We start from the raw sequence: 18,904 nt of genomic DNA, 5'->3' as shown, positions 1-18,904 counted from the left end.
AGGGGTGGGCTGAAGAAGAAGGTGGGAAGAGCCCAGGCGGGGCTACAAACTAGGTGAAGCGCTGAGGTTTTTAGTACTTCCATTTGAGGAGATAGGCTAAGGTTACGCAGGTGTTTAATGGCAGGCCTGAGACAGGAACTCAGGTCTCCTGACTCGCATTCTGATAAGGGGGCTTGTGGGTAAGGGGTGCGTCTTTTAACCTCCATCCTTTTTTTTTTTCCTTGGTGGTCGAAGAGTTTTACTGATTTAAAAAGTGCAGGATTGGGTGACTAGAAGAAAGCTGCCGTTAGGTCTCCAGTTTTCAAGGCTGCAACAGCGTTGCTCAATATTTCAAATCACTACGGTTAAAAGCAGTCATATTGTGCAGTTCCCCAGTGAACACTTTTTGTAGTTTAGATTATAAAGTCTGAAATACAATTTGGGTGGATAAAGTTTCTTAGGATGGTATAGATGTGATTAATTATGGAGTCCTTCCTGTTGCCATCCTTCAACGCAATAAGTACATTTGTTTGTTTTTAGACGGGAGATACTGCCAGGGGAAAAGCCCAAGGGTGACCCCTCACTGGGGTCACCTGCACAGTATGTTTCAAACTGAGGGTGGAAAGGCATTGAAGACTGGTAGTTAGCCACCTACCGTGTTATAATGTAGGTGACAGCTTGGGTGCTTCAAAATCTTGTTCCCTTCTTATATGTTTCTCCCTTATAGTGATTACTTCTCTTCTGTTTTTGTTTTTTTTTTTTTTGAGGCCGACATTTTCGTGAATTCACCAAAAGTTTGCACCCACCATTTAAAGGGTAGTTGGTGAAGGACTTACGTATGCTTTTGGCAAGTTTTCTGCCAAGAAAAAGTTCATAATCTTGTCACATCTTTAGTGATGAACATAAACCATTTAAACAGGAAACACTTAAATTGGAATGACCATGTCAAAAATGATACTGTTCTTTTATTATGTATCTTTTCCTCTCTGTGCCTTTGCTACATAGCTGTTTATTTCTTAGAGGTATTTTATTTAGCATATGTAAGTAGGGTGATTCAAGTTTTATAATTAGAGAAAGCTGAAGGCTGATTGAGTCAAGACAGGTTTCAATTAATTCTAAACAGGGCTTGAGTTGCTGAGACTCCTGGCCTCAGTCATCAGACTCTACCTTGTCTTTTATGGTGTTAAAAACAGTTCACCCATAGACTTTTCCAGTACTAAACGTAGGGGATTCTTTGAAGAATGGATGGCAAGGAACTTGTCATTCAGATGTAAGGTTTAAATTACTTCACATACCTCAGGCCTTCTCAGAATAGAGATAACACATCATTTTCTAACTTTCCCGATATAGGCTACAGAAATTGACAGAAGTAAGAAGAGACCATTGGAAAATGATGGGCCTGTTAAAAAGAAAGTAAAGAAAGCCCAACAAAAGGAAGGAGGAAGTGATCTGGGAATGTCTGGCAACTCTGGTGAGTTGTGGGGGATTCTTTTCTCTCTCAGTCATGGCCCTGTTATTCTGGAATTCTCCAGAGGGTGGAAGAGTATATTAGAATTATGTCTTTTTTCTTTTTGGAGAAAGGTCCCCTTTGTTCCTGAGCAGAGTGGCGCCCTATAGGTGATGGTGATGTTTATAGGATGTTAAAGGGATGGTAGAGCTAGAATTCTGCAATTTAACTGTAGTTCTCCCAACTTTCTCCTTTATTCCTTCTAGCTATTTTTGTCCTGATTATAAAATTAAAACATTCTTGCTACAGAAATTTCAAACAGTACAGAAATTTGGAACGTAGACAGTGATAGACCCCATAATCCCTCCCTTTGAGTGAGGCCCACTGCTAACTGGTGTTCTGTATATACTTCCAGATTTTAAAAATTTATACATGTGTATATATGTGCATACTCATAAGCTCACAAATTAGTTTATTTAATTATATTTTATGGATTATATTATATTGTATACTAATTTGCTACTGTCTTTTTCTACTTAATAGAAAATTTTGAACAATTTTCAGTATCAGGACCCGTAGATCTACTCTCCTCCCCCCTTTTTTTTTTTTTGTGCTTAGAGCTGCTGTTTGTGTATGTAAAAGGCATTGAATAAAAACAGCATGCCTAGGCTGGACGCGGTGGCTGACACCTGTAATCTCAGCACTTTGGGAGGCCAAGGCAGGCGGATCATCTGAGGTCAGGAGTTTAAAACCAGCCTGGCCAACATGGTGAAATCCTGTCTCCACTAAAAATACGATAATTAGCTGGGCTTGGTGGTGGTTGCCTGTAATCCCAGCTACGTGGGAGGTTGAGGCAGGAGAATCACTTGAGCCCAGGAGGCGGAAGTTGCTGTGAGCCAAGATTGTGCCACTGCACTCCAGCCTGGGCGACAGAGCGACACTCTGTCTCAAAACAAAAAAAAAAAACAAACGAAAAACAGCAAAAAAAAAAAAAAAAAAAAAAAAAAACCCAGCCTGCCTGAGTGCCTGCGTTCCTGGATTTCTAGAGGTGCTGTTGCATATAGACAGTGGAGCAGATTTTTCTCTGGTTTTATGGTATCAGAGAATTTGTGATAAGGGAAGACAGGAAATCCATCTTTATTCATTATCCCCAGGAAATTAGGTAAAGAGAATGAGAAAAAAGAAAAAAGTCCTAATTCAGTAGAGGTATCTGTCCAGTGGAGATATATGTAAAATATTAATCCTTCCATTAAAGGTAAAATTTGGATTTAGGGTCAACATGAAAGCTTTAGTATGAAATAACTACAGGAATGGAGATGTGTGGCTAAGGAGAAAAGTAAATCTAAAACTTCTCCTTTCTGGAGGGGGCATGCAAGAAGGCATGACTTGAGAGAATTTGTCACGTGTTAATGTTACAATTCTGGGGCTGCCTACCTTTCATTGCTTGATTACTCTGTATAGACCCATTTTTTAGGTCTACAAGCACTGAATATGCAACTGATTTTTATTCTAGAGACTTTTTGTAGCTCATTTATTTTTCCTAAGAAGGCTTTTTGCCCTCTATTTTTTTTTTTTTTTGAGACAGGGTCTCTCACTCTGTCACCCAGGCTGGAGTGCACTGGTGTAATCTCAGCTCACTGTAACCTCCACCTCCTGAGTTCAAGCAATTCTCCTGCCTCAGCCTCCCAAGTAACTGGGATTACAGGTGCGTGCCACCACAGCTGGCTACTTTTTGTATTTTTAGTAGAGTCAGCATTTTGCCATGTTGGTTAGGCTGGTCTCAAACTCCTGGTGGCCTCAAGTGATCTGCCCGTCTTGGCCTCCCAAAGTGCTGCATTACAGGTGTGAGCCACTGTGCCCGGCCTGTTGTCTTTTTATAGAGGAAGAAGTGGGTGATAGATGAAGAGAACTGAAGATTATCACAGTTAAGTAACTAAGACCACATGGGACAGTTGAAATAGAATGTTGTTGAAATAAGACAATGCACTTGGCATACTTTAAAATAGGACCTTTGCCACTTGTTAAAAATGGCACTAAGGAAGAAGGGAGAGGATCATTCACTAGTCAGAAGCTGGGTGACTGCTCCACTTCAGTTTATTTTATTTTTTAGAGACAGGTCTTACTTTGTCATCCAGGCTGGAGTATATGGCAGGATCATTGCTCATGTAGCCTCAAACTCCTGGGCTCAAGCCATCCTCCTGCCTTAGCTTCCTAAGTAGCAAGGATCACAGGTGCATGCCACCATGCCTGGCTAATTAAAAAAATATATATGTTTTTTAGAGACAGGGTTTTGCTGTGTTGACCAGGCTGGTCTTGAATTCCTAGTCCCAAGCCATCCTCCTGCCTCAGCACCTCAGTAGCTGGGACTGCACTCCTGAGCCATCATACCTGGCAAGTTTTGTTTTTTTTTTAATAACAGAATTATTAAGATATAGTTCTTGGGGCCGGGCATGGTGGCTCACGCCTGTAATCCCAGCACTTTGGGAGGCTGAGGCAGGTGTATCACCTGAGGTCAGGAGTTCGAGACTAGCCTGGTCAACATGGTGAAACCCCGTCTCTACTGAAAATACAAAAATTAGCCAGACGTGGTGGCGGGCACTGGTGGTCCCAGCTACCCAGGAGGCTGAGACGGGAGAATCGCTTGAGTCTGGGAGGTGTGGGTGCAGTGAACCGCGATCTTGCCACTGCTCTCCAAGCTGGGCGACAGATTGAGGCTCAGTCTCAAAAAAAAGATACAGTTATCATACAATATGATTCACCCATTTAGCATGCACAATTCAGTGGCTTTTAGGATGTTCCCAGAGTTGTGCAACCATCATCAAAGTCAATTTTAGAACATTTTCGTCACCCCAAAAGAGACCCTGTGCCCATGAACAGCCACCCCCTGTTCTCCCCCAGCACTTCCCAGCCCTAGGTAACCACTAATCTACTTTCTGTCTATAGATTTGCCTATTCTGAACATTTCATATAAATGGGATCATATAATGTGTGGCCTTTGGTGTCTGGTTTCTTTCACTTACTGTAATGTTTTCAAGGTTCATCCGTGTTGTAGCATGTATCTACTTCATTCCCTTTTCTAAAAATATTCATTTTCTTTATTGTGGTAAACTATACATAACATAAAATTTATCATCCTTGACATTTTTAAGTATACAGCTCAGGGGTATTTAGTACATATGCACCCATCACCACCATCCATCTCCAGAACTTTTAATCTTGCAATCCTATAAGTCTGTACCCATTAAACACTAACTCCATGTATTTCCCTTCCCCCAACCCATGGTGCCTGCCATTCAGCTTTCTGTCTCTATCATTTTGGCTATTCTATAATACATTCATTCCTTTTTATTTCTAGGCAGTATTCCATTGTACATATCCACCTCAGTTCTTAACTCTTCAATTAACAAGTTATTTTTTATACCTGGGATCCACAGGAGAAGGAAACTTTTATATATACAAGCAAACTTAGATACATTTGAAAAGCCAGTTAAGTATGTATTTTGAAAACCAAGGGAAGAATAATAAAGTAAGAGATGCGTTTGTTTTCACACTACTGATAAAGACATACCAGAGACTGGGAAGAAAAAGAGGTTTAATTGGACTTACGGTTCCACATGGCTGGGGAGGCCTCAGAATCATAGTGGGAGGTGAAAGGCACTTCTTTTTTTTAATTTTTTTATATTTTGAGTTTTGGGATACATGTGTAGAACATGCAAGTTTGTTGAAAGGCATTTCTTACATGGCGGTGGCAAGAGAAAATGAGGAAGACGCAAAGGTGGAAACCCCTGATAAACCCATCAGATTTCATGAGACTTATTCACTATCATGAGAATAGCACAGGAAAGACTGGCTCCCATGATTCCTCCCACTGGGTCCCTCCCACAACACATGAGAATTCTGGGAGATAAAATTCAAGTTGATATTTGGGTCAGGGCACAGTCAAACTATATCACATTGGAAAAGATTCAAAAATATATTTCTAGCATAAAGGAAGTCATAGGAAACAAGGTAACTGTATATCGGAAAAGTCATATTTAGAAGGAAAGAGTCACTGTATTTCTTCGGAGATTCTTAGCCTTTAGCATAAAAGACATCAAAGGTTTTTTATTTTTAATTATAGAGGGTTGTCTTTTTCTCTGGTTGCTTTTAAGATTTTCTCTTAATCACTGATTTTCATATTCGATTTTTTTTCTGCCCCATAGAATCTGCAGAAACACATATTTGATTTTGATGGACCTTGTCTGTTTGCCACCCCCCCAATCTCAGCTCACTGCAACCCACCCCACCAGGTTTAAGCAATGCTCCTGCCTTAGCCTCTGGAGCAGCTGGAGTTACAGGCACTCGTCACCACGCCTGGCTAATTTGTGTATTTTTAGTGGAGATTGGGTTTCACCATGTTGGCCAGGTTGGTCTCAAACTCCTGACCTTGTGATCTACCTGCCTTGGCCTCCCAAAGTGCTGGGATTATAGGCGTGAGCCATCGTGCCCAGCTGCCTTTGTCTGGTTTTTAATTTTTATTTCTTCATTTATTTTTATCCTGTTTGGAGCTCATTTAAAGCTTCTCCAGTCTGTGGGTTTATAGGTCTTATTAATTGTGGGAAACTTTTTTGGTTGTTACTGTTTCACGTTTTTTCTGTCTTCCTATCTCTGTGTCTCCTTCTGAGAGTTTATTACAGGGATATTAACTATTTGATATTATCTCTTAAGTCATCGAGGCTCTTTTAATTTGTTTTCCAGGCTTATTTCTCTTTGTACTTCATTTTGGATAGATTCTACTGCTCTGTTTTCAGTGGTCTTTTTTTCTGCTATGTCTAATCTGCTGTAAATCTCATTCAATAAAATGTTCATTTCCTATATTGTATATTTCATCTCTAGAAGTTCCATTTTGTTCTTTTAAAATATCTTCCAGTTCTCTATATGAATTATATCTCAGTAAAGCTATTGAAAAAATCCTTTTGCTTCTCTTTTTGCTCATGTTTTCCTTTATATTCTCAATTATATGGAGCATATTTATAAATTGTATTTTCTTGTTCTTATATGCTAATTGCATCATCTGTCATTTCTGGGCCTGCATCCCTTGACAGATTTTTCCTGCTTTTTGCATGTCTAGTAACTAACTAGTTGGATCATGGATATGTTGAATCTGTGTTGTCTCCTGCTGGAGTTTGTGTTTCTTTAGAGTGTTGGACTCTGTTCTGGCAAGCAGTTAAATTCCTTTGGATCACTTTGATCTTTTTAAGGATTGTTTTTAAACTTCAGTAGAGAATAATAGCCCTTACTCTAGAGCAACTTTAGTCACATTCCTACGGCTTGACCTTTTTAGAGTTAGAAAGGGACGCATAGTAGCAGTAGCACACCATTACATCGTATTTCCACAATACAGAGATAGTAGACATTGGTAACATTAAGAACATAAATACAGTCATATGCTACCTAACAACAGTCAATGAGGGACTGCCTATACAACATTAGTCTCACAAGATTATAGTAGGTATTTTTACTGTACCATTTCTATGTTTAAATATGTTTAGATACGCAGATACCATTGTGTTACAGTTGTCTCTAGTATTCAGTATGGTAACACGCTATACAGGTTTATAACCTGGGAGCAGTAAATTATACCATATAGCCTAGGTGTGTAGGAGTCTATACCATCATCTAGGTTTGTGTAAGTACACTCTCTGATGTGCACACAATGAAATCACCTAATGACACGTTCTTCATAACATATCCCCATCATTAAATGATGCAAGACTGTCAACACCTGTAGTAAGTTTTAGGCAGTGATTATTTATTTTTCAACCAGTAGCATCTACCAGCCGTAAGAGTCCCTGATTATTTCATTTCTGTTTTTCACACTTTGGTTTTAAATACTGTCAAAGTCAAATAAGATATAGAGACAAATCTCTAAATTTAAAACGTTTTATTTGGGGCTGGGTGTGGTGGCTCACACCTTTAATCACAGCACTTTGGGAGGCGGAGGTGGGCGGATCACCTGAGTTCAGGAGTTCAAGACCAGCCTGCCCAACATGATGAAACCCCATCTCTACTACAAATACAAAAATTAGCCAGGTATGGTGGCACACACCTGTAATCCCAGCTATTCAGGAGGCCGAGATAGGAGAATTACTTGAATCCAGGAGGCAGAGGTTGTGGTGAGCCGAGATCACACCATTGCACTCCAGCCCGGGTGACAGAGTGAGACTTTGTCTCAAAAAAAGGAAAAAAAAACCCAAAAAAACCATTTTATTTGGGAAGCAAGAATTGCAATTTGGGGCATACACACAGACCAGGTGGTCTTTGGTATGATGAAGGACAAAGATAAAATTGGAAGTTTTATTAAAAAGGAGAAATGAGCCAGGAGCAGCTGCTCACACCTGTATTCCCAACACTTTGGGAGGCCAAAGCAGGAGGATTGTTTGAGCCCAGGAGTTGGAGACCAGCCTAGGCAGCATAGGGAGACCCCAACTATATAAAAAAATTAAAAAAAATTAGTTGGGCATGGTGGCACTTGCCTGTAGTCCCAGCTACTCAGGAGGCTGAGGTGGGAGGATCTCATAAGCCCTGGAGGTCAAGGTTGCAAAAAGAAAAAGAAATGTATTGTTTTGAAAGAAGGTTCATTGGTACTAGGAAAATTTGGGGGAACTGGCAAGCTCTGATTAGTGAATGACCGCAGTGGGTAAAACTAGCCTTAGAGTCACAGCAGGTTGTTTTAGCAGCTATCAGGTAAAATTGGTTTCAGGTTACAGTAGGCAGTTTTAGCAGCTAGGCTTGCAGAGAATTTCATTTTTGGAGCAATGATATATGCTCTCAGTGCTTTTTCCCCTGGTCTCTCTACTCCATTTTAAGTGAGTGTGACAAGAATGACCCAATTCATATGATCAACTTTCACAATACTTTTTTTTTTTTTCCCCCCCAACAAAAACTCCAAGTTCTTCATCCCACCTCCATTCCAGGCAAAGTTTTTTTTATGTCTATAGGAGGGAAAATCTTTGTATAACATACACACTTATAGTATACTTTGGAGGGTGATACACATGTACATTTCGAAAAAGAGAGTAATAGTAAACATGGGGAATATACATTTGAGAAAAGAGTCAAATTTACATTTTTGTAGCTAGAAAATTCACAGGAGACCTAATGAAAGCCTGTGAAGATGTCTAAATATAAATCGGGAAAATTTTAAGCCTTTTTTTTTTTTTTTTTGAAGCAACAAAAGCAGAGATTTATTGAAAACAAAAAGTACACTCCACAGGGTGGGAGCAGGCCCTAGCAAGCAGCTTAGGAGCAATTTTAAACTTTTAGAATGAACAAAACACAACTCTTGCCCTCAGAGTGTTTTTGCTTTAATAGGGAAGGTAAGAGGTGATAAATGCATGCAGTCCCAGTTCCTTTACATTTAGTGGCACCAACCTAATAGTATTGCTCTAAACAGTGAAATACTGTGTTCTAGTACATGGTAGGGATCCAGGGATCCAGAAAATGATAGTTTCCCTTCTTTCATGGATTGCTTGTTTATGAAAAACTGCCAATTGGCAGACTGTGATGAGTGCCACAGGGAGATGTGATCTTGTTATAGGAATATAGAGAAAGAAAAGATGATTTTAAGCTGGGAAAGCTAGCAGAAGGTTTTATGGGAAAGGTGGATTTGAAATGGGTCTTGAAGAATGAATACAGTTTTGACATGCAGAAGGCATGTCATGAGCAAAGTGATGGTGTGTCTGAGTCTGTCGATTTGGTTTTCTTGGTGAACCCCTGATGTCAATGTCAAGTCTTTCTCCTTGAGCTAGTTAGATTTCCCAGTCAAGAGTCCTCCCAGCTTCTGCCTGGAGGGGAGTGTTCTGGCTGCCTGGGTTCTGGAGAGGCCGTGGATCTCAGCATACATTGTGTCTGTGTTCCTGTCATCCTTCTGGGTTAACACAGTACTCCGTCAACTGTGCTTGTTTTGCCTTTCCAGGGAAGAAATCTCCAGTTGGCTGCTGATGTGGAGGAAGGGCAGTTATCTTTCAACTTGGAGTATGGTAGGGGGTTTAGGGAACCAATTACTTGGAACCAATCCTCTTTATTTTAGAACCTTCTTTTATTCCTTTCCAGAGCTACTGGTACCCTAATTCCTGAGTCTTTTGAGCATTTTGTGTTTTAAGTAGAGTTGGCTCTTGGTTTTCCTAATTACTGACTTAGGATTTAGCTCTCAGGTGTGCTGAATTGGTTGTTGTTCATTTGTTTTCCTTTCTAGCTTTAGATATCTCATTTCCAGTTATTACCTCTCCTCTCTGTCCTTATGGGCTTGTGTCTTCAAAAAAAAAAAAAAAAAAAAAAGAAAAGAAAAAAAAAACTCTAGTAATGAGGTTTCAGGAATGAGTGAAATTTGGTCTGTGTTTAATATGACATCTTTACCCTGAACCCAGTGTTTCTTTTTTTTTTTTTTTAAATCACATTATAGTTAGGTTCATTGCTTTATTGGGAATCTACCTCTTTAAAAAATTCTATGCTGGTTGTGAATTGATAGAATGACACCAAAATACTATTGTTGTATTTTCTTCTTCTTTGCTACCTAAGAGCCAAAGAAATGTCTGAGGACCAGGAATGTTTTAAAGTCTCTGGAAAAATTGAAAGAATTCTGCTGCGATTCTGCCCTTCCTCAAAGTAGAGTCCAGACAGAATCTCTGCAGGAGAGATTTGCAGTTCTGCCAAAATGTACTGATTTTGATGATATCAGTCTTCTACGTGCAAAGAATGCAGTTTCTTCTGAAGATTCGAAATGTCAAATTAAACAAAAGGTATGTAACTGCTATAGATGAGTATCCAGTTACCTAGAATAGTGGGTTCTGAAGTACTATCAGGTTCTCTGGGGTCATTCATGGCAATGGTTCCTAAACGCGGATGATCTTCTGAATCATCTGGGGGAGATTTTGTGTTTTAGTTTAGTTTTTTACATCCCTGGAGATTCGATTTACTATGTTTTGGGAGGGATTAATTGGTTTGTATGAGAACAAAACAAAAGCCTTCCAGGTAATTCTGAGGTACTGCCTGGATCAGGAGCCCTTGACTTGGAGGGATTCTTTATTGACAATTAATACAAGCACAGTTTCTTACAGTCCTTCTTAGAGTTTCCATGATTACCTTAGCTTTACATTGGAATCACCTGGAGACCTTAAACCAAAAATTGCCATTAAGAACCTTCCCTCAGAATCTTATTTAATTGGTTTTCACTGAGAAATGGGCGTGGCTATTTTTAGAAAGCTTGCATTTTATTTTACATTTTATTTTTATTGATGAGGTCTTGCTCTGTTGCCCAGGCTAGAGTACAGTTGTGCGATTATAGTTGACTGTAGTCTCAAACTCCTGGGCTCAAGCAATCCTCCCACCTTAGCCTCCAGACAAGGTGAGACTGAAGAAAAAGCAGTCGTTTTAATCTGTAGCTGTGATTGACAACCATTGAATTAGAGAAATGATCCTATATATGTATATGTATATGTGTATGTATGTATATATTTGAGTCATTGAAATTCTAATGAAAGCTGTTGGCCTTTTTCCTCAGAAAAATTCTCAAGCCAACAAAATTTTGCCTATGATTTTCAAGATTTCACACCTTTCCCACAAAGTCCAGATCCATGAACTCCTCCCTCAGCCAGGCTAATATTGGTTGACTTATCTTAGATCATCAGAAAAAAAAAAGGTGTTTTTGTTTTTGGTCTCTTTTCATACTTAGAAGCAGTTCACCTAAGTATAGTGGTTATTAAGCATAGAAGTCATAAAGTTTATCCATTAAAGCTCACTTTATTGATAGGAACATTTACTCCAAAGTCTCAGAAGAGCGTATACATTATTGCTTTATACATAGAATGACCAACTTGACATTTCCACATCACAGGAAATTAGAAGTAAGTAGATAGAAGGGGGCACCTAGAAGCAGTGCCATTATCACAAGTGATAAGCTGTTTGATGGCATGGAAAGACATGGATGAATGGCAAAAAGCTACTGAATGAACATAAACGCCCCATGGTCCAGGACCATTAGGGTGGGGTCGGCAACGCCATAACTGTCAGTAGATTTTGAAATATATTCTGATCACTCTGAATTGTCCAGACAAGGTTAAATTGAGTTCAGCATACTGTCTCTGGGAATATGAAGTAGAATGTGATGTATCTGATAAGTATTCCCATCCAAATCATTTTTTTTTAAGTTGCTTATTTTGTTGCCCAGGTATTAATATGTACAACAAACCCTCATGACACAAGTTTACCTATATAACAAACCTGCACATGTACCCCTGAACTTAAAATGAAAGTTAAAAAAAAGTTGCTTAATATTCAAGTATTTAGATTGATTTAATTGTTAACTTCCCATAAGGATAAAACTTTTTTTTTCTGGAAGCTTATCCCATTTCCTAAATGAATAAAGTATAAAGTAAGAATAAGTTTTTAAAATTTAAGAAATATATTTTCTGTATTAACTTTTATATTGCATAGCATATACCTGCATTTCACATAAAAATCATGGAAACAAAATAGGAAACCCATCAAAATTAAAAGCAAATGCATTCTCAGGTGTAGGAAAATTGTTATGCAATCCTTGGGGTGTCGCTTCGCCAGCTGTAAACCTCTGTGGCTGGTGGTGCCTTTGCCCGAGTTTTTACTTGGACCTGGCTGGGCTCATTCCTCCCACTGGGCCTGGCAGGCTGTGCTTGGCTTTTGCTTTTGGCCCGAATCTCGCAGCTGCCAAGGGTGAGCCAGGAACAGAGTGTTGAGGGGTGTGTGAGCCAGTGACCATGGGGTCTGGCTACTGTGCACAGCAAGGCATGCCAGCTTCGGCGGGGTGGCAGCTCCAGGTGCCAGCATGAGTGAGGGCTGGACCAGGCGTACTGCAGGCAGCTTCCACAGCTGGCACCCAGGAACACAGTGGTGTCCAGAAGCTTGGAGATTCCAGGAACTGCAGAGCCCAGAGAGGGTGTCATAGACCTGGCTTGGGAGCCCCTAGGTCTGAGCTCCCAAAAGGTCCACAGCTCTTCTGTCCTCTCTTCTCTCCTTCTTGTTGCTGCAATGTGGCAAGCAAGGGACGTGTTTCAGGCCTGTTTGTTTACAGCTCTTTTAGCCCTGCCATTCCATGGGTCCCAAGTTCTTATCCTGCTTCCAGAAAGAATGAAGTATGTGGACAAGTGGAGGGTGAGCAAGGCAAAGAGGGGCTTTCTTGAGTGACAGAACATTCATGGGAGACCCGCAGTGGGTAGGGCCTTTCTGCAGGCAGGGCATCCCAACAAGTGAGAAGTGTTCAGCCTTCAACAGGGAGGAGACCCTGGAGTGGGTAGCTCCTCTCTGCAGGCAGGTTGTCTGCTTGTCTCTTCAAGTTTGGCTGAGTCTGGGGGTTTGTATGGGCTTGAGAGGAGGAAGTGTGTGCTGATTGGTTCATGGGCTGCCATGGGCGGGCTCAGAAAAAGCACTGTAAGTTATAATTCTGGTTCATCAGCCTGGCCCCCAGGCTTTAGGCTGTTCCTGGCTTGAAGGTGGGGCTTCACCTGGACCAGACCCTTTCTGCCCAGGAGCCTGTCTGCCTCCTGCCGTCATCCGTGGCACCCAGGCTGTTTGTGCCAAGGGCCACCTGCAGGACAGCTCTGAGCTGCCCTCAGCCCCCTCCTCGGCCTCCTTGCCATGCTCATCAGTGTCCAAAGTCCAGAGGGGGCCAAGGCAGCAGGGGGCTGGCATGTTAGCACTGCCCTTAACATGTGCACAACCGGCAAGGTTGCAGCAGTTCCCAGGCTTGGCCTCAACTTTGAGATCAGAGTGGGTGCTGGGAGCTGGGAGAGGCGAGGCAGTGGGAACAGGTACTTCTGAGCCTGCAGAGGGACGGGGAATTCCCTTTCTGGGCCCCTGAGAGTGCAGAGATGCCCGGGTCCACAGCTGCAGCTTGGGTGGCCGCTGCAGCTGCACCCAGGAGGGCAGGGCTCCTGCCTGCTCCCAGCCCCCAAGAGCACAGAGATGCCCAGGTTTGCAGCCACGGCTGGGCAGCCACAGCTGTGCCCGGGGAGTGTGAGGCTCTCACCCTGCCAACTTAGAAGGGAGTGAGGCTTCTTCCACCCATTTCTGGCTCCTGCTGGTTCTGTGGAGCATGCAGCCCTGGTTGTGCCTCTCTTACTGCAGCTGGCGTTATGGCAGTGGCTGCTCCCGATGGGCTGCCACTGCCATCATAATGACCTGGATTTCTCTTGCCAACCTCTCCACCCCTCACCATCTTCTTATTGCTGATCTTTGGAGGTTTGCTGGACTGCACTGTTCAAATAAATTGAGTTTTTTTGAAAAGTTAGTATCTTTACCTGATGTCCCGGTAAAGCTGAGTTGTTTTAAACATTTGGGAACTACAAAGTGTACATGTTTCTGGGTTTTCTTTTGGATTGGGATTCCCATTCCTGGGCCATTTTGCTTCTCTCTCACTCTCCCCTCTTTTTGGTCACCAGACTTTTAGGCCATATTTTTGATTGTAGGGGGAGCTGGGTAAATTTTTAGAAGTTGGTAGTGACAGAGTGGCAATTAATTAGAAGTTAGATTTAGCCTATAAATTTGTCTCATTCACATTTTTCTAAATTAAGTCCAATAAGCGAGGAATTTTCTCTAAGCTGTGAATTGGAATTAATTATGGTAGGAAGGTAAGAATAGTAGGAGTAGTAATGTTGAAAATGTGACCTTGTGCTGTATATTTTTTAACAGCTCTTTCTCGTGTTTCTTTACCAAGAGAATCATGGTTCTTTCTTGGAATAAGACTTTATAGAATGTGCTGTCTTTTACAGTGTGCTTGGAAGTAAAAAACATTAAGTGCACCTTTATCTGTTGGCATGCTTTGCTCGAAGTGGTTTTGCCCTACTCCTGAGAGAAAGGCAGATTTGTCCCCATTGGCCTTTTGTGCATTACACACCTGAGAATAAATAATGAAAAGAAATGTTAATAATAATAGATTTAATGAAATCAAATTTAAAAACAAATATGTAAAACATTAAGATATTTAGACTTTCAAAATTTGCAGAAAAATTCTATGATAGCTCACTTGGTTCATAATTTTTTTAACCTTTTACTTTGAAAATATTTGCAACCTATAGATAGTTTGCCTGAATGCTACAACGTGCTTCTATAAACTTTACACCTAGATTCACCAAGTGTTAGCTCTTCGCCAGATTTGCATTTTCCATCTCTGGGAACTTATTATTATGGTTAATATTTTTAAAACTTTATAAATCTTTTGGTTGCCAGGATACAACACTTTTTGATGTCAGTCAGTTTGGATCATCAAATACAAGTCATGAAAATTTACAGAAAACTGCTTCTAAACCAGCTAACAAACGTTCCAAAAGCATTTATACGCCGCTAGAATTACAATACATAGAAATGAAGCAGCAGCACAAAGATGCAGTTTTGTGTGTGGAATGTGGATATAAGTATAGATTCTTTGGGGAAGATGCAGAGGTAAGTCCTTTTTTCAGGCACTATTTTATGTTTTTCTTGTCTAGCCTTAGATATTTTTCAGTATTTTTGTTTCATCTTCTGACCTTATATAAATGCTGATTTGATCAATCACCTCTTAAAAAATACTGTTATTTAAAGTAAAAACTAAAAATGAACACAAGAAACTTAGTGGGAACCAGACTTGGTGGGGAAAAGTGAGGGGTCTCTATTGGAGTATTAGTGCTTATTCTCCATGGTACTAGGCCAATACTTTTTATCCATCCGAAGTTTATTGGATGAGTCAATTAGTGAATGAACCATAATCATGTAAATACGTTTTCTAATGAAGACTCAAGTGAGAAAATTTTTTTGAGATGTATAGAAATTCCTCTGTTTACCCTTAATTTATGAATTTTCATAGCCGGGAACAAAGTTAAGTCTCAATAGAAGAACACGTGAACTTTGCCAGCTACCACCAGAAGTTGTTTGAAGTTTTACAGATCTCTTTGTGTGTCAGTCAACTTGGTGTCTTATTCTAAATTGGGATTGTGCCAGGTGTGGTGGCTCAAGACTGTAATCCCAGCACTTTGGGAAGCTGAGGTGGGTGGATCACTTGAGATAAGGAGTTTGAGACCAGCCTGGCCAACATGGTGAAACCCTGTCTCTACTAAAAATATAAAAAAAATTAGCCGGGCTTGGTGGTGCATGCCTTTAGTCCCAGCTCCTCAGGAGGCTGAGGCAGGAGAGTTGCTTGAACTCGGGAGATGGAGGTTGCAGTGAGCCAAGATCCTGCCATTGCACCCTAGCCTGGGCGGCACAGCAAGACTCTTGTCTCAAAAAAAATTGGAATTGTATTTAATGTTGAAATATTTATTATAGGCCCTAGTCAAGAAGGTTGAAAGTGAAATTTGAGCATTTCATGGGCAAACTTAGGGAAAGTATTGCTGATTACACGTTTGTTGGAAGTCATAAATGCTTGTGATGATTTTATAGCTTGAGACCTGGTTGGATTGTACACTAGAGAGTGATGAGGTTGCATGTCTGTGACTCCTGGATGGGAAGTAAAGACTTGGCCAACTTTTTTTCTTCAAGTTTCCTAAATCCTCTGTGGCAGGCAAGCAGCGTTCTCTAAGTCAGGCGCATTATGCTGTGTTCTGTGATATTAAATTAGACTCTGAAATAGTATCACCATGTTTTCTGAGGGCAGGAACAAATATGTAGTTGGCATCCCCTAGGTGAAGGAGAGAAACTGTCTAGGTTAAATGGTAAATTGAGGCCTGACCACGGTAAAGGCTGATGTTTTCCTGCCCTTCTGTGAGGGACTAATAGAGTTCAGAGATGGGCTGAGGTTGGGTAGTGAGAGTGTTGGAATTAGAGTTCCATGGCTCCAGTGGGCAATATCTAAGCCATGGTGCTTTCTAGAATAAATCAGGGAATCAGATGGTGCTGCATGGTTCTATATTTCTATCAGTCATGTGTCATTAATTAGTTAGCCAGCCTGGGGCTTCTCTTTTTACTTTTTCATTGATTCTTGTTTCCAGATGGGTTCATCATTTCTGCATACTCTGTAGTATCTTCTAAATGTCAGTCATTTGCAAATGCCATGGAGCAAATGCTTATTCTTTTACAGTCTCATGCTCTCTGTATTGGATAGTCTTTGTGTAGGGAAAGCTCTAAGGACATAGAAGACCTGTCATATTTTTCTGAGTCTTTTATAGATACAGATGTTGATACTGAAGTTAGGTCACTGGAACTTCCCAAAAGACATTAAACCATAGGCTTCTATACAGGCTATACAGGGAACATTTTTTAAAACTTTTTATTGACATAGTACACATTTAGATTAAGTGTACAAATCCTGAATGTATACCTTGATGAATTTTTAACAGAGTGAACCAACCTCACATAGGGAGTCTTAAAATAGAAATTTATTGATATTTTCTTTTTTCATTTTTTAGATTGCAGCCCGAGAGCTCAATATTTATTGCCATTTAGATCACAACTTTATGACAGCAAGTATACCTACTCACAGACTGTTTGTTCATGTACGCCGCCTGGTGGCAAAAGGATATAAGGTCAGCTTTGGCTTTAACTTGTGGGAAAAGGAAATTGGGATTCTCTTCCAGAGAATGCAAATGTATTTCATAAGGTGGTAGGTAGGCTTCAATTGGTTTAGAATTTTGCATTTGAGAGAAAAAGTGTTTCATAATTATTATTATATATTTATGAGTTTTTAACAATTGTTAGATATTTAGGGTAAATTTTTTAACTCGATGATAGTGTTTCTTAGTGATTTATCTACCCTCGTCAACTCCTTTAAACCCTACATCTGAGCATTGTGGACTGATTATTTTAACCATTTCAGAATTGACCTTTAAACATTTTGAAATGAGTTTTTACAAATCAAATCATTTTTTATCATTTGATATCAATATTTCTTATTTTTGTTGAAGGTGGGAGTTGTGAAGCAAACTGAAACTGCAGCATTAAAGGCCATTGGAGACAACAGAAGTTCACTCTTTTCCCGGAAATTGACTGCCCTTTATACAAAATCTACACTCATTGGAGAAGATATCCTTTTTGGACAGGAGTTTTTCTCTTTAATGGTACAAGGGCTTTGTTTGAAGATGGCAGGTTTTTGTTTTATTATTATTGTTTTAGTTGCTCTTTGGGAACTTTTTACATGAGCTGAGAGGCATTATGGTGAACTCTTGATTAGGTGTGCTACTCAAGAGGGAAGTAGTGGCTGGAAACAAGCATCTTTTCAGATGTCATAGTAGAAGGCAAGTTCATCACACTTGAAGAGCAAGAAAAAAAGCAACCCTAATAAAAGATGATGTCAGGTTAGTGTCTGATTTGAAATTATATCTTCCTTAGCCCATTTGTGGGTAGTAGTTAGGTACTTAGGACCTACAAGCTCCTCAGGGTCTTCCCAAAGTGAGACCTAACAAATAACTTATTGAAGCCAGGCATGGTGGCTCATGCCTATAATACCAGCACTTTGGGAGGCTGAACCAGTCTGGGCAACATGGCAAAACCCCATCTCTACAAAAAATACAAAAAAATTAGCTGGGCATGTTAGCACTTGCCCGTAGTCCCGGCTACTTGGGTGGCTGAGGTAGGACAATCATGTCAGCCTAGGAAGTAAAGGCTGCAGTGAGCCGTGATTATGCCACTGCATTCCAGCCTGGGTGACAGGAGTGAGAGCCTGTCTCAAAAAAAAAACAGAAATTCAAAATGTGAAAAGAAAACTGCTGAAGTCAGAATTAAGACAGAATTAAATGCCTATAAAATATAATGGTAGTCCATCTTCATTGTTAACTTTATAAAAATTTTATTACTTTTGAAAATGGATTGTGGGTGAAGTTGTCTCACTTTGTAAGAATTTTCAGTGTGCATAATGTTTGCCCCTAAATTTATGGTAATTCATAAATGCGGTGTGTTATTTGAAGCCAAATAATTTCAAAAGCAAAATTGTCAGTTTCAAAAGCCAAATAATTATATGTAAAATTAGATCAGGGTGCATTAAAAAAAAATTACTATGGAGTGGAATCAGTTCTCTGATAATGAAAGAATGGAGGGATAAGAAGGCCTTAAATGATACTGTGTGGAAGTATTATTTCTGTTATGGTTTATTACAGATCTGCTTATTTCTCAGCTCATTTAATTCTAAGGTCTGTTTTGTTCCATGAATACTATAAATGGGGAACAGTTATCACTCAAAATGGGCTCCAAACTATTAACAACCTTGTGTTGTTCTAAGCTGATGAGCCTGTAAGAACCTGGTATTTTTATTTTTTCTTTTGCCAAAGCTTGAGTCTCTTATTTGAAGCCCATTTCTAGTACATTCCTGCTTTTCCTTTGCTGCTTTTATGGCTCGTATGTCCTGATGTCCAAAGATATGCCCAGACTTTGCCCCAAATCAGCTTTCATCCCTGAGATTTAGTTAATGGACTCATTTTATACACCCATACACAGACATACATACACATATAATGTATATGTGTTTCTGTTTTCTTTTCTCATGTCTTTAAAAAATTCTCTTAC

The 18,904-nt window shown here is 40.1% G+C and overlaps 1 protein-coding gene across 6 annotated transcripts in view; it reads left to right on the top strand.

The window, feature by feature from the left end:
- The window catches only part of LOC105475067 (mutS homolog 3), a 227,046-nt gene that overhangs the window by 310 nt on the left and 207,832 nt on the right, over window positions 1-18,904 (top strand). For 4 of the 6 annotated variants that reach the window (XR_011624887.1, XR_011624888.1, XM_071098740.1 and 1 more), the window contains exons 2-6: window positions 1,330-1,450; window positions 9,986-10,206; window positions 14,666-14,878; window positions 16,816-16,932; window positions 17,311-17,430. Coding sequence is in view for 4 of the 6 variants with exons in the window: in XM_071098740.1 (XP_070954841.1) it covers window positions 1,330-1,450; window positions 9,986-10,206; window positions 14,666-14,878; window positions 16,816-16,932; window positions 17,311-17,430 (792 nt within the window). In the remaining 2 variants the exon portion in view is untranslated. Of the gene's footprint in view, window positions 1-44; window positions 187-1,329; window positions 1,451-9,985; window positions 10,207-14,665; window positions 14,879-16,815; window positions 16,933-17,310; window positions 17,431-18,904 lie in introns of those variants that run through there. The other 2 variants (XM_071098741.1, XM_071098742.1) reach the window with 2 other exon arrangements.

Source organism: Macaca nemestrina, chromosome 6 (genome assembly GCF_043159975.1).
Source record: "Macaca nemestrina isolate mMacNem1 chromosome 6, mMacNem.hap1, whole genome shotgun sequence".
Classification (NCBI taxonomy): domain Eukaryota; kingdom Metazoa; phylum Chordata; class Mammalia; order Primates; family Cercopithecidae; genus Macaca; species Macaca nemestrina.
Note: the sequence above shows the minus strand (reverse complement) of the source record. Positions and strands in the feature narration are given on the sequence as shown.